General features: G+C 34.5%; 1 protein-coding gene across 1 annotated transcript in view; it reads left to right on the top strand.

The window, feature by feature from the left end:
• Window positions 1-12,957, top strand: part of LOC114333309 (kelch-like protein 17) — a 271,482-nt gene that overhangs the window by 206,237 nt on the left and 52,288 nt on the right. Inside the window, exon 3 of the mRNA XM_028283169.2 lies at window positions 11,270-11,366. Within this exon, the coding sequence (XP_028138970.1) occupies window positions 11,270-11,366 (97 nt within the window). The remainder of the gene's footprint in view (window positions 1-11,269; window positions 11,367-12,957) is intronic.

Consider the following 12,957-nt stretch of genomic DNA (forward strand, 5'->3'; position numbering starts at 1 on the left):
AATTGTGTAAATATGCGTTTGTGTCAAGATTATATTAATTTAACAAAAAGTAATTTTGTTAATCATCATCTTCATACGTTTCCTCGTCAGTCGATGCTTCCTCAAATAATTTTAATAATCTTTGCTTCTCCTTCTCGTAATCCATATCTAAATATAAATAAACAAATATATAAACATTAAAAATAAGAAAAATACCTTAAATTACCTGACTAATTAAAACTTACTACTTTTAATTACCTGACTAATTAATAGGTCTTGCCTAATAATAAAAGTACAATACTCTTTTTTACACTGCAGGTGGACTTCACACACAGTTGACTGATGACTGAAGAGGTATATGCAGCAGCAATTGAAAATATGCACTACAGTCAGAGTTACAGACAGTTATTTAGAGGCCCGGTCTGCATATTTACAGATGCTTGCGTGTGTAGACACCAGGGTGTTGAAATCAGTTAGGGTTTGGAAAAACAGTACATTTACACATGCTAGCGCGTGTTGACACCACGGTGTTGAAATCAGTTAGGGTTTGGTAAAGCAGTACGTTTACAGACGCTAGCGTGTGTTAACACTAGGGTGTTGAAATTAGTTAGGGTTTGGAAAAACAGTACAGTTACAAATACTAGCAGATTTGGACACCAGAGTGTTGAATCCAGCTAGCTTTTTTATATTAGTAATTAATATACATGCATAAATGCTAACGGCTATTGACTTTGATTTTATATACCTACTGCTGTGGAAAAAAATTTTAGTGATTTAGGTATTAGTAAATAATTAAGCGTTGTTGGGATATAAACAATAATATATTAACCCAAAAGAACAACATAAAAAATAATGTTGTTTTGAAGCTATTTGCTTGTGGAATTTGTATAATTAACTATTTAGATGGGAAATAAGCCACAATTAAATTTAAAAAAAATAATTTTATTAACGTTTTCGATGCCCAAATCGGGTGTCGTCAAAATAAAAAATACTACTACAGGGTGTTTGGTAAAGAATGGGCCATAGCTTAACCTCAGGTTCCTGAGGTTAAAATAGGCCGATTTAAGCTAACTTACCTTAGTACAAAGTTTATAATAACCGAGATACAGGGTGTCAAAATTAAACTTTTTTTTTATTTATTATTGAATATTTCCTGACAGGCATGAGACATCAACACGAAATTTGGTATGTGGGGGTTTTTCGGGACGAGAAAACTAAATTCCCTACCAAAAGTTATGTGTTGCCCAGAGGGCGCCACATACGCCTTTCAGCACTCATTTAATACGTTCAATTTTTTTTATCCCTCACTCCGTATAATTTTGACATTAAAATTTGTATTCCCCTATTAGTTTTACTTAAAAAAGGTATACCTCTTTCATCTCCCTAAACTCAAACGTTTACGAGATAAACGCATTTTAAATCTGCGGTGCAACATAATTTTTAGCATAATATCATTGTAGTTACATCAGAAAAATAACTTAAAACCATAAAATTATCCAAAAATGTATCGCAAATTTCTTCAAATGAAATTTGCGATGCAATGCCATAAATTTGAGAACTGGCACAATTATTATGGTTCTAAGTTATTTTTCGGGTGTAACTACAATGATATAATGCTAAAAATGATGGTGTATCGCAGATTTAAAATGCGTTTATCTCGAAAACCGTTGAGTTTAGAGAGATGAAAGAAGTATAGCTTTTTTAAGTAAAACTAATAGGAGAATAAAAATTTTAATGTCAAAATTATACAGAGTGAGGGATAAAAAAAATTTAATGTAATAAATAAGTTCAGAAAGGCGTATGTGGCGCCCTCTGGGCAATATATAATTTTTGGTAGGGAATTCAGTTTTCTCGACCCAAAAAAACCCCACATACCAAATGTTATGTTGTTATCTCATATCTGTCAGGAAATATTCAATAATAAATAAAAAAAAGTTTAATTTTGACACCCTGTATCTCGGTTATTATAAACTTTGTACTAAGGTAAGTTAGCTTAAATCGGCCTATTTTAACCTCGGGAACCTGAGGTTAAGCTATGGCCCATTCTTTACAAAACACCCTGTATATTAAACAAAAATGTTGTTGCTTTTCTACTAATATTTTTTTTAATCTGACTCATTTATATTGGCAATTCATACATTATACATTTTAAAGTATTTTTTACTAAACAACAACATTTTTGTTTAATTTAGTAATACGGATTTTGTATTTTGACAACGACACCCGATTTGGGCGTCGAACCGTTAATAAAATTATTTTTTTTTAAATTTAATTGTGGCTTATTTTCCATCTAAATAGTTAATTATAAAAATGCCACAAGCACAAAGCTTCAAAATAACATACAGTCGGAAAAATGAAAGAATACCCATGAACGAACATATAAAACACGCTGTATTTTCCTGTCACCGTATCACAAAGGAAATTGTCCAGTGCAAGTACATGTAACAATAATTATTACATGTACTTTCGCTGGCCAATTTTTTGTGTGACACGGTGACAGGAAAGTACAGCGTGTTTTATATGTTCGTTCATGGGTATTCTTTTATTTTTCCGACTGTACATTATTTTTTATGTTGTTTTTTGTGTTAATATATTACTGTTTATATCCCAACAACGTTTAATTATTTATTAATACCTAAATCACTTAAATATTTTTCCACAACAGTAGGTATATAAAATCAAAGTCAATAGCCGTTAGCATCTATGCATGTATAACCACTAAAAAAGCTAGCTGCTGGTTTCAACACTCTGGTGTCCAAATCTGTTAGTATCTGTAAATGTACTATTTTTACAAACCCTAACTGATTTCGACACCCTAGTGTCAACACACGCTAGCGTCTGTAAACGTACTGTTTTTCCAAACCCTAACTGGATTCAACACCGTGGTGTCATCACGCGCTAGCATCTGTAAATGTACCGTTTCTCCAAACCCTAACTGATTTCAACACCCTGGTGTCTACACACGCAAGTATCTGTAAATATGCGCCCGGTCTCATACACCGTGTGCGAGTAACGGAGGGTATAAACATATCAAAATCTGCATATTAAAGAGCCATATTTTGTTACTCGAAGATTTTTCTGGACGCTAAACATTAATTCGCCATCAGAAACGACCCCGGCGCACCGGTTGCCCAAGATTACTGCTAAGTTACGTCATCTGGAGTTTCGAAAGTTTTTTGAAAAGTACTCGGGTGAGTTTCGGGGTTGCTGAGTACGATTATAAGGTAGGCCAAGGCCTCTGGAGTATCAGCTGATATCCAGTGCGGATACAAATAAAGAAGAATATAATAATTAATAAATACAGTTTGCTTAACCCGGGAGCAGTCGCGCTCACTTCTGTCACGTAAGTAGTCGCGCGTAGAGTAAAAATCTCACAATACGAATTTAAATACGAATTTAAAACAAATTTCTATTTTATAACATTTTTATTTACTTGTTATGTTAAAAATATCTATTTCTAACAATTTTAAAGCTAATTGGTTCTCATCAAAGCCATAAATTCCAAAAAAAAACATTTAAAAATAAAAAAAATTAAAAATAAAAAAAATTCCCACCCATTACAACAATCTTTCTCGAGGCACTTACGAGTGGAAAGTTATGTTTGCAAAATTTGTCATCAACTTATCACGGAAAAGGATAAAATGTGAGATTTTTTCTAACGGCGCGACTGCTCCCGGGTTAAAAACCAGCTCTTTTTTTCAATCAAGAATTTGAACATTAACGTAACTATGATAACAAATGTGTTTTAATTAGGTATTCGTAAATATAAACTCAATTTACAACCGACAATGCTTTTTATTTATTTCAAGATTGATTTATTATGTTCTAATTTGATCGTGGTACTATTAGGCATTGACGTTGATAGTCGTCATCTTACTCAACTCCAGATACTCCAGAGGCCCTCATTTACGTCATATTCATGTTCAGCGGCCCCAAAATCTGCCGACTACTCTGTTTGCATCAATTTAGTGTCGAAAAGCCTCAAAATTCCAGAAGGTTCAGAAGCCTCTGGTTCAGTTTCGATGTCATATTCGTGTTCACCAACCCCTTCTTCTTCTTCTTTGAGGTTCATCTTCCATCGAAGATTGGAAATCATGGATTCTGTTGACTGCCGCTTTAAATAGTTCTGCTCTACTACACTCGAACCATTCCCTTAAGTTCTTAAGCCAGGATATTCTTTGTCTTCCCATATTTCGCTTTCTATGGGTTTTGCCTTGCATAATAAGTTATAATTATGAGTATTTTTGCCCTCTCATCACATATGTCCCAAGTACCTACTCAAGTTTTTGTCTTTTGATAGTCAATATTATTTCCGCTCCATTTCCCATCCTTCTAGATACTTCTACGTTTGACGTTCTTTGAATCCATGATAATCGTAGGATTCTTCTGTAACGCCAAAATTCAAAGGCGGCCAACTTATTCAAATGGACTTGTTTTAATGTCCAGGCTTCCAAGCCATATATAAGAGTAGAGAATACGTAACACTGAAGCATCCGTCAACCCGAAACATTCATTAACCCCAAAAATCCCCGAATAATTTTTCTACCGGTATTTGTGCTATCAATTTAGCAGAAAATCCTCGAAAATCTAGAATATTAGCTTTAGAAGTAACCCTGAGCACCAGGTGCTCCGGTTTTCGGGTTTCATGGCGTATTCATGTTCAGTCAGTGACCCCAAAAATCCCAGAATAAAAAAAATTGGCACTTAATATACCGATTTTGACATGTTTATCCATTTTTAGATGCATTTTATGCATTATAAATAAAATTATCCATTTCCACTCATTCTTCTATTGTAGGCTTTTCCTGGCGTCATCCCGAAAACAATGCATTAAGTTTTAAGTCTCTAGGTTCTGTATTTAAACATCGATTTATTCCGGTGTTTTTGTTCCAATTGCCCTGGTCTATCAAGTCGTACCTAAGTGATTTTTATACCAGTACATAGACAAATGTACAGTTTCTGCTGTGACTTGACAGTAGGTAGGTAAAAGCTTCATTTGTAATTGTTTACGTTTTGTATCGAATATTTTGGTAAGGGCACAAAAACTTCTTTTTTATTTAATTAAAGGATTTTATATCTGTACTTTGTGTATTTACCTAGGAGCTGAGCCAATAAATTTATAATAAAATTATCTATAATATAATAGTGTCCCGTTTTATATCGCTGTCGCGACTTTGGGATTATAGCAGGGTAGTCTGCTCTATCTAGGACCTACGGTATACAAGGAAGGTAACAGGGCCACGCTACGCTTCAACCGCCTATTATTACCCCTGGTTTTACCTAAGGTACTCATTTTATTCAGGCTGAGTCGACGTTTAAAAATGTCTAGTTGTTCTTCCTGGCGCTAGGATTTGAACCCCGCCCTACCAGCAATCGAGGCAAGCATACTACCGCCTGCGCTAAGCCGGCATTATAATATTATGTATAATAAAATTATCTAAATTATCTTCTCCTTCTTCATGTACCATGTCTTTCAGAACGTTGGTTACCATCATAGCTATCCTAATTTTATTCACTTCCACCCTAAATAGCGTGCTTGTATTAACACCATACCAATCTCGCAAGTTCTTCAACCATGAGGTTCTTCTTCTTCCTGGACCGCGTTTGCCTGCTATTTTTCCTTGCATAATATTTTGTAGCAACCTATATTTGGGACCCCTCATTACATGTCCGAAGTACTCCAGCTTTCTCTGCTTGATGCTTTTTATGATCTCAGTAGTCTTGCTGAGACGTTCTAGTATTGTGGAGTTTAGAATCTTCTCCACCCAGGAAACTTTTAAAATTCTTCTATAGCACCACATTTCGAAAGCCTCAAGGCAATTTACATCGATTTTATTCACAGTCCAGGACTCGACACCATAAAGTAAGACCAAGAACACGTAGCAGCGAAGTAGGCGGATCCTCAATGCCAATTTTAGGTCTCTGTTACATAACACCTTGGACATCCTTCTAAAAGCGGCTCTAGCCTATTCTATCCTAGATCTAATTTCGCCGTGACTTTCTGCGTTACAATTTAGTTGCTGTCCAAGGTAAACGATTTTATCAACTTGCTCAAGTTTGGTATTATTTACATATATAGACGGTTTTATATGCTGCTCTTTACTTATTACGAGTATTTTGGTTTTCCGTATGTTCAGATCCAGACCTGCCTCCCTATAACTCCCAACGACACTATCAAGTAGTGTTTGCAGATCTTCTTGACTAGAAGCTAGGAGTACTGTATCGTCCGCATATCGCAAATTATTGATGACTTCACCGTTCACAAGTATTCCTTTTTGTTTTTCAGAAAGAGTTTTTCTGAAAATTCTTTCGGAGTAAACGTTGAAAAGCAGTGGTGACAAGAGGCATCCCTGCCGTACTCCTCTTTTAATATTAAGAGCCTGTGATTCCACACCATCTACTAAAACTGATGTTGTTTGATTCCAATATAAATTTGCAATTATTCGAACATCTCTGCCATCCAAGCCTATGTATTTTAAAGCTTCGAAAAATATAGAGTGCCTAACAGGATCAAATGCCTTTGGGAAGTCAATAAAACAACAGTATATATCTACATATATATCTCGACATCTTTGGGCAAGTACGTTCATTCCAAACAATGCCTCTCTCGTTCCAAACCCGTTACGGAAACCAAACTGTGTGTCATCCAGGTATTCCTCGCATTTATTGTAGATACGACCATGTATTACCTTCAGAAATATTTTCAATAATTGGTTTAACAAACTGATGGTTCTATAATCAGCACAGGTTTTTGCTGTTGTCTTCTTAGGTAGAGCTATAAACAGTGAATTAGACCAGCCATTAGGAAGTTGTCCGCTGGTATAAGTGATATTGAAAAACGAAGTTATAGCCTCTAAAACATTGCTATCATTTATAAGCTTGTATGTTTCAGTTGGAATTTCATCAGGACCAGTCGCTCTGCCGTCTTTTGATGATTGTATGGCTTTTATTACCTCAGAGCGTGTTATTAGGTCTTCGAATAGGTCCGTAATGTAATTTTCCCATTCTTTAAGTTTGTCCTCTACTTCAAATGTTACTTTATGGTGTTCATCTTGTAGCAATGCAGTTTGTTTCTTATTGAAGATACCAGCCGCTTCTTTCACTTTTTTATACATGTTCAATGTGTCATATTTGTCTTCAAGTTCTTCAATGTCTTGACACTGTTTGGCTAGATGTTGACTCTTTGCTTCTCGTATTTTACGTCGAATTTCTTTTTGTATGCTGTTATAAAGTTTTTAGTTGTTTTTCACTAATTGCCGTTGTTCCATCAAGTCCAATATGTCTTCTGTCATCCAAGCCTGCTTTTTTAGCTTTGACCTGCCTTGTAAATTTCTCACACAGATTTCTTTACTGTTGTTGCGATTTTATTTAAGCCCTCATCGACATTCTCACCGATATTTTCCCAAATTAAATTTTCGTTCAGTTGTCTTTGAACTGAAATTATCTTAAAAAAGTTTATTCATTTAAAGTTATAAAATTCCGCGAATCTGTGCAAATTCTACCGATTGTTTTGTTATATTTTTGGTGAATTTACGCTGAAAATATAAAGAAATATAGTAACACATTTGATCAAAGAAGCTATTATAATTAGGTATATCTGATTTAGTTTGGATTTTCTATCGATAATATCCAAAATATGCTGTGCCAGTACTGCCAGTTGCTCAAGAACGTAAAGAGTTTGATCTGAAGGAAGTCACAAGTCTATGCCATGTTTAATGCCAATAACATGCAGTAAACCTTAGAATCATATAGATTAGTATTTACAAATGGACGAATCATTTGTATGAATAAATAAATTAATGAATATTCACTTCCACATTCCCCATGATTCTTCTTTTATTCTCAATGAAGTTGACTCTTATTTTATTCTCATATTAAGTTTATTTTAGCTATTGATACTTATATAGTAATTTTTGTGTTAAATGTTTTCGAAAATGAATCTAAATACGGGTGGAGCCAATGGATTGTCAAAATATTTACCTACATAAATTTTTTAAAAAACATTTTTAAAAAATACTTTGATAATTGTAGTTTATTAAAATGTTACATTTAGGGTTGCATTTGTTAGAGGAGTCAATTTTATTTTTTTAATGTGTAGGGGGGTTCAGTAGAAGCTTAAGTTCAAGTTTTTGGGGTCGCCGCCCTTGTCCCCCGGCCGCCATATTGGAAAAAAAGGCGCAAAGGGCTTTCGCGCTGTATCTCCTAAACTATCAACCACACACAAAATTTAATTACGCATAAAATGTAGCAAATTAAATTTTCTACAATTTTATATGTATTTCTTTTTATCGTCAAGTGACCAACAAAAAGTTATAAACAAAAATATAAGAAAATTGTGTAAGAACTTTTCTTTTGGAGGTTGTAACTTTTTTTCCGTTCATTTTACAATAAAATAACATTTTAGCTATTTTATAGAGGATTTTTCAACGAACAATTTTCACTATAAAGTTGTTTAATTTTATGTATTTATCTAGGTTTTACAGCGGTCCAAACTTGACCAGATTCTCGAATTCTCATAGGAACATATACAATCTCATATATCAATACATAGGAATCTCATACAATAAAAACAAAACCTTGGGCTTACTTTTCTATGTATATATTCATTTATTATGATTTTAACATTCATATGCTACTATTAAGCTATTTTTGACCCTTTTCCTGGCCACCTATGAGGTAGAGGGAGGCGCGTTTTTTGTGTGGTATCTCGAATAGGTCTAATTCACGAACAATTTCTAGACAAAATAATATTATTTATTATTATATATTGAAAAATATCTATCATAGTTATTATTTTTTCATTTTTTTCGATGGTCCAGGCTGCAAGATAATAATATATCAATCAGTATCCGAAGTGAATTTTTGTGGTATAAAGAGATTTAGAGTTGGCGTCATTGTCGGTAATTCATCTACCAATTCATTTTCTTTAATAATAAATGTTAATATGTCCACGATGTTGCTGCAACTTTCACCACCATAATGGAGGCACACTGCTGAACATTTGACCTCTGCGTTTTGCCAACTACACGGACTTCCAGTTTCCATTGCATCTGCAAAATATGAATTTAATAAGCTCGGGGGACACTGGAGACATGGAAGTTTGGATTGGTGTTCAACATTTTCCATGCTTTTTTCAGCCCTAATCTTCTGGATCACAATGTTTACCGAGTGGTGATACACTCGGAGTCTGTGGAAACGGGCTGCATCTTGTGTTGGAAAGAGTGAAAAGAGGTTAAATGCAATTTTTATCATTGTTCTAGCGAATCTTTTGTATCTCATGGTTTCCAGGGGATCGTCTTTATTTCCGCCATATAAAGAGACGAAAAACGTTCGCCGACAACAGTGAGTAAAGATGGCTCGACTTTCCCACTGAAAAATAATTTTCCCTAGAGGTTTCTTATAAATAAAATAACCACCACTCATGATGCGCTCTTACAAAAAGCACAAAATCCTTATCTAAACACAAACATATAAATTTTACCCACAAGACTTTCAATAGTATTATCACGTCTAAAACTCAAAATACTTTTCCCAATTTTCAAAACGACTCTCTCTCTCCTGTCGTTTCCCCATTACTGAGGATCGTGATTTCTTCCAATATTCCTAACAATGTTTCTCCATTGGTCTCTATCTTCAGCTGCTCTAAGAGCTTCGCAGAATGACTTTCCAGCTGAATGCTTTATTTGGTCAGACCATCTAGTTGGTGATCGTCCTCTTGATCTTCTCTTTCTAACGTTTCCAGAAACAATTAATCTCTCCAAACTGTCGTCACCTCTGCGAACTACGTGACCAAAGAATTGCAGAATTCGTTGCAGACATATTGTGGACAGCCTTTTTTTAATATTGAGTTGGTTTAGAATGGAAACGTTTGTCCTATGAGCTGTCCAAGGTATGCGCAGCATTCTTCTCCAGCACCACATCTCAAAGGCATCAAGTTTTTGGCGCTCGCATGCGCGAAGAGTCCAAGTCTCTGCTCCGTATAGAAATATTGAGAATACAAGGGCATTCACCAGTCTCATCTTGATATTTTGAGTGCACGTGGCCAAATAGGTAGCACAACTGTAAGAATAAGTTAAGTAGAGGGAGACCGACTGCTGTGCGACCTAGGATAAATTATAATATTAAAAATAATAGCAGGCAGATATTAAGTCCGGTACAGAAAAAAATGATGTAACTGCAAATTTTGTCAATTCCTGTTTATTGCGCAATTAACTTCAAAAATACTATCTAAAGATGATACAAAAAGACCGAACTGCAAAAATGTGCTGAGCCACTATACGGTAGTTGTATCGTTACTGAAATAAGCGCTGTGCTGGACCTTGTTTCAGATGCATAATGACGCTACTGTAGATAGGATTGAAAATGGGGCGATTAAATTAAGGTAATGAAATTCGAACCAATATCAATGAAAATTAAAGCCATCGTTGTCAAATAACAAACGCCATACCGATGCTCCTGGAGGATTACTCTTCATTTAATCCCTATTTTAAATATTTTAAAAATCGTTTTTTTATCTTCTGAAGAATTTTGCACTTTGCGGTTGCGTCATTCTTCTTCTGGACCGGCGAATTTGTCCTCAAACAACTTCTTGGGCCTTCTCTATATTATGTATGTGCTTAGGGTTCTAAGTTTTATAGTGGAGAGAAAGGTCAAAAATAGATTAATAATAGCATAGGATTGTTAAAAGCATAATAAATTGTATGAATAAAAAAAATATTAAGATAGGAAAGTAAGCCTAACGTTTTGTTTTTACTGTATCCCTATGAGCATTTGAGAATCTGATCAAGTTTGGAGCGCTATAAAACCTAGATAAATAAATAGAATTAAACACCTTTAGAGTGAAAATTGTTCGCTGAAATACCCTCTACAAAATTGTTATAATGTTGTTTTATTGTAAAATGAACTGAAAAAAAGTTATAACCTGCAAAAGAATCTTGTTAAAAAATTTTTAACTTATTTTTGTTTATATATTTTTTGTTGGTCACTTGACGATAAAAAGTAATAGAAAGAAGATTGTAGAAAATGTAATTTGCTACATTTTATGTTTCATTATATTTTCCGTAGGGTCAGTAGTTTACGAGATATAGCGCGAAAACCATTTGTACCCCTTTTCTAAGATGGCGGCCGGGGGACAAGAGTGGCCACCCCAAAAACTTGAACTTAATCTTTTACTAAGCCCTACTACACATTGAAATAATAGAATTGACTCCTCTAACAAATGGAAGGTATGGCCTAAAAAATGTAACATTTCAATGGACTATTGATAATTTATATTTTTCTTTCTTTATAGCTTTGTGATATTTCGTTAAAAATAGGATTAGAAAAATATAGAGCCCATAAGGTCGTTCTAGCGTCAGTTAGTCCATATTTTTTTGCAATGTTTAATGGTAAGTAGGAAGTAGTACTAAATACTAGATGTAGGGTTAGATTTCTTGCAAATGAAGGGTACAGGCAAAGAAGGCTATGTCAAAATAAGAAGTTTCGAAAAAATTGTTTTAAAGATTAAGATTCTCTGGTGTTTGTTTATTATTTATGCACTGCCGAAAACTCGTTTATTTACTAAATTTGTTGGAATTACAGCGGTGGCGTCAGCCTATGTGTGCACAACATGACATAGCACTTTTTTCGCCGGGACCGCGCGGACTTGCCACCTTCTTAGCCTGACTAGAGAAATTAAAATATGTTGTTTTTACTGACTCAACACGTTCATAGCGGGGATTGATTTATAGAATGGTAGTCGAGATCGCTGGCTAACAGAGGGGACCAGAAACTCATTTTCTGCAAACATTGACATAGCACCTTCTTTGCCTGTACCCTTCAAATGTATTAATGTTCATATAATTTGCATGTTTAGAACAATTCTGATTAGAATTTAATATTAATGTACTTTTATACATACACATTTGGTAAAAATTAAATAACAAGACCAAATCTAACACATAATGCTCTTTATTAGGAAAATATTGGTGATTATTGGTGTGAGATCAGTCAGTTGATAACATAGTGGGCTGGTAAGCTCACTTCTATGGTCCAGCTCAAACATTTCGTTTTTACGCAGGTTTCACAAATACAGATTTTCCAAATACAGGCTGTCAAAAGTGTCCTGTCAAATATAAATCGCAGATAGTGTTCGTGATTCTATGTCGAATCTTTCTTAGGCTCTACATTTGAAGATGCCCTTAATTCATTTTTTTTTCAATATCATAATATTGTCGATGCAAAGACTTTTTAGATTCGGTACTATTTGATTTCCCTAATTCCTTTTCATTTTTACAAAAAATTTTTGAGAAGCATTTAACTCCTAATAAGTAAAAAAGTAGTGCTTACGTCCAAGTAGTGCTTCAATTTCAGCTATATTTATACAGTTTTTGGTTCCGTTCAATTAAGATCCAAATTTATAGAGCGCTTCCTTACATTTTGAATGTGCCGTGTTTATTCCACTTTGCACTTTTATCTTTTCCAGGCAAATACCTACTCAATCTAAAAGTTTTTTCCTCCAATGCTACTTCATCGTCATTATCAGAGATTTGTTCGGTGTCAGGGTCTAAGTTTTCTAATGCAACGTAGTCAATTTCATTTTCGTCCTCAGAGTTTTCGTACTTGAATATAAATCAACCAATTAAGCAGATAAGAATTATAAAGAGAAAGGAAAAATAAGTGTAGTACGCTCCATGAAAAAATGAAGACTAAACTTTTTATACTGGAATAGGCAACAAATACCTAAACCCTATAATGAAGAAGTAGACAAAGTGCGTCCACCGTAAATGTACGTCATATTTACTCTTTAGTAAACCGATCATCATCATCATAGCATCTACACTAGTAGCGGAGTTATTGTCGCCCTCTTTATGCTCTTCCGATTCACTTGTCGTAAGGAATAAATCTGTATTCACATTTTGGTTTTACAAGTAATTGTGTGACTTGGCGTCTTCTACAATCTTTATCCATTCGTTCCTGTTTTTGCTGATGGTTGTCCAT

This window comes from Diabrotica virgifera, chromosome 7 (genome assembly GCF_917563875.1).
Source record: "Diabrotica virgifera virgifera chromosome 7, PGI_DIABVI_V3a".
Taxonomy (NCBI): Eukaryota; Metazoa; Arthropoda; class Insecta; order Coleoptera; family Chrysomelidae; genus Diabrotica; species Diabrotica virgifera.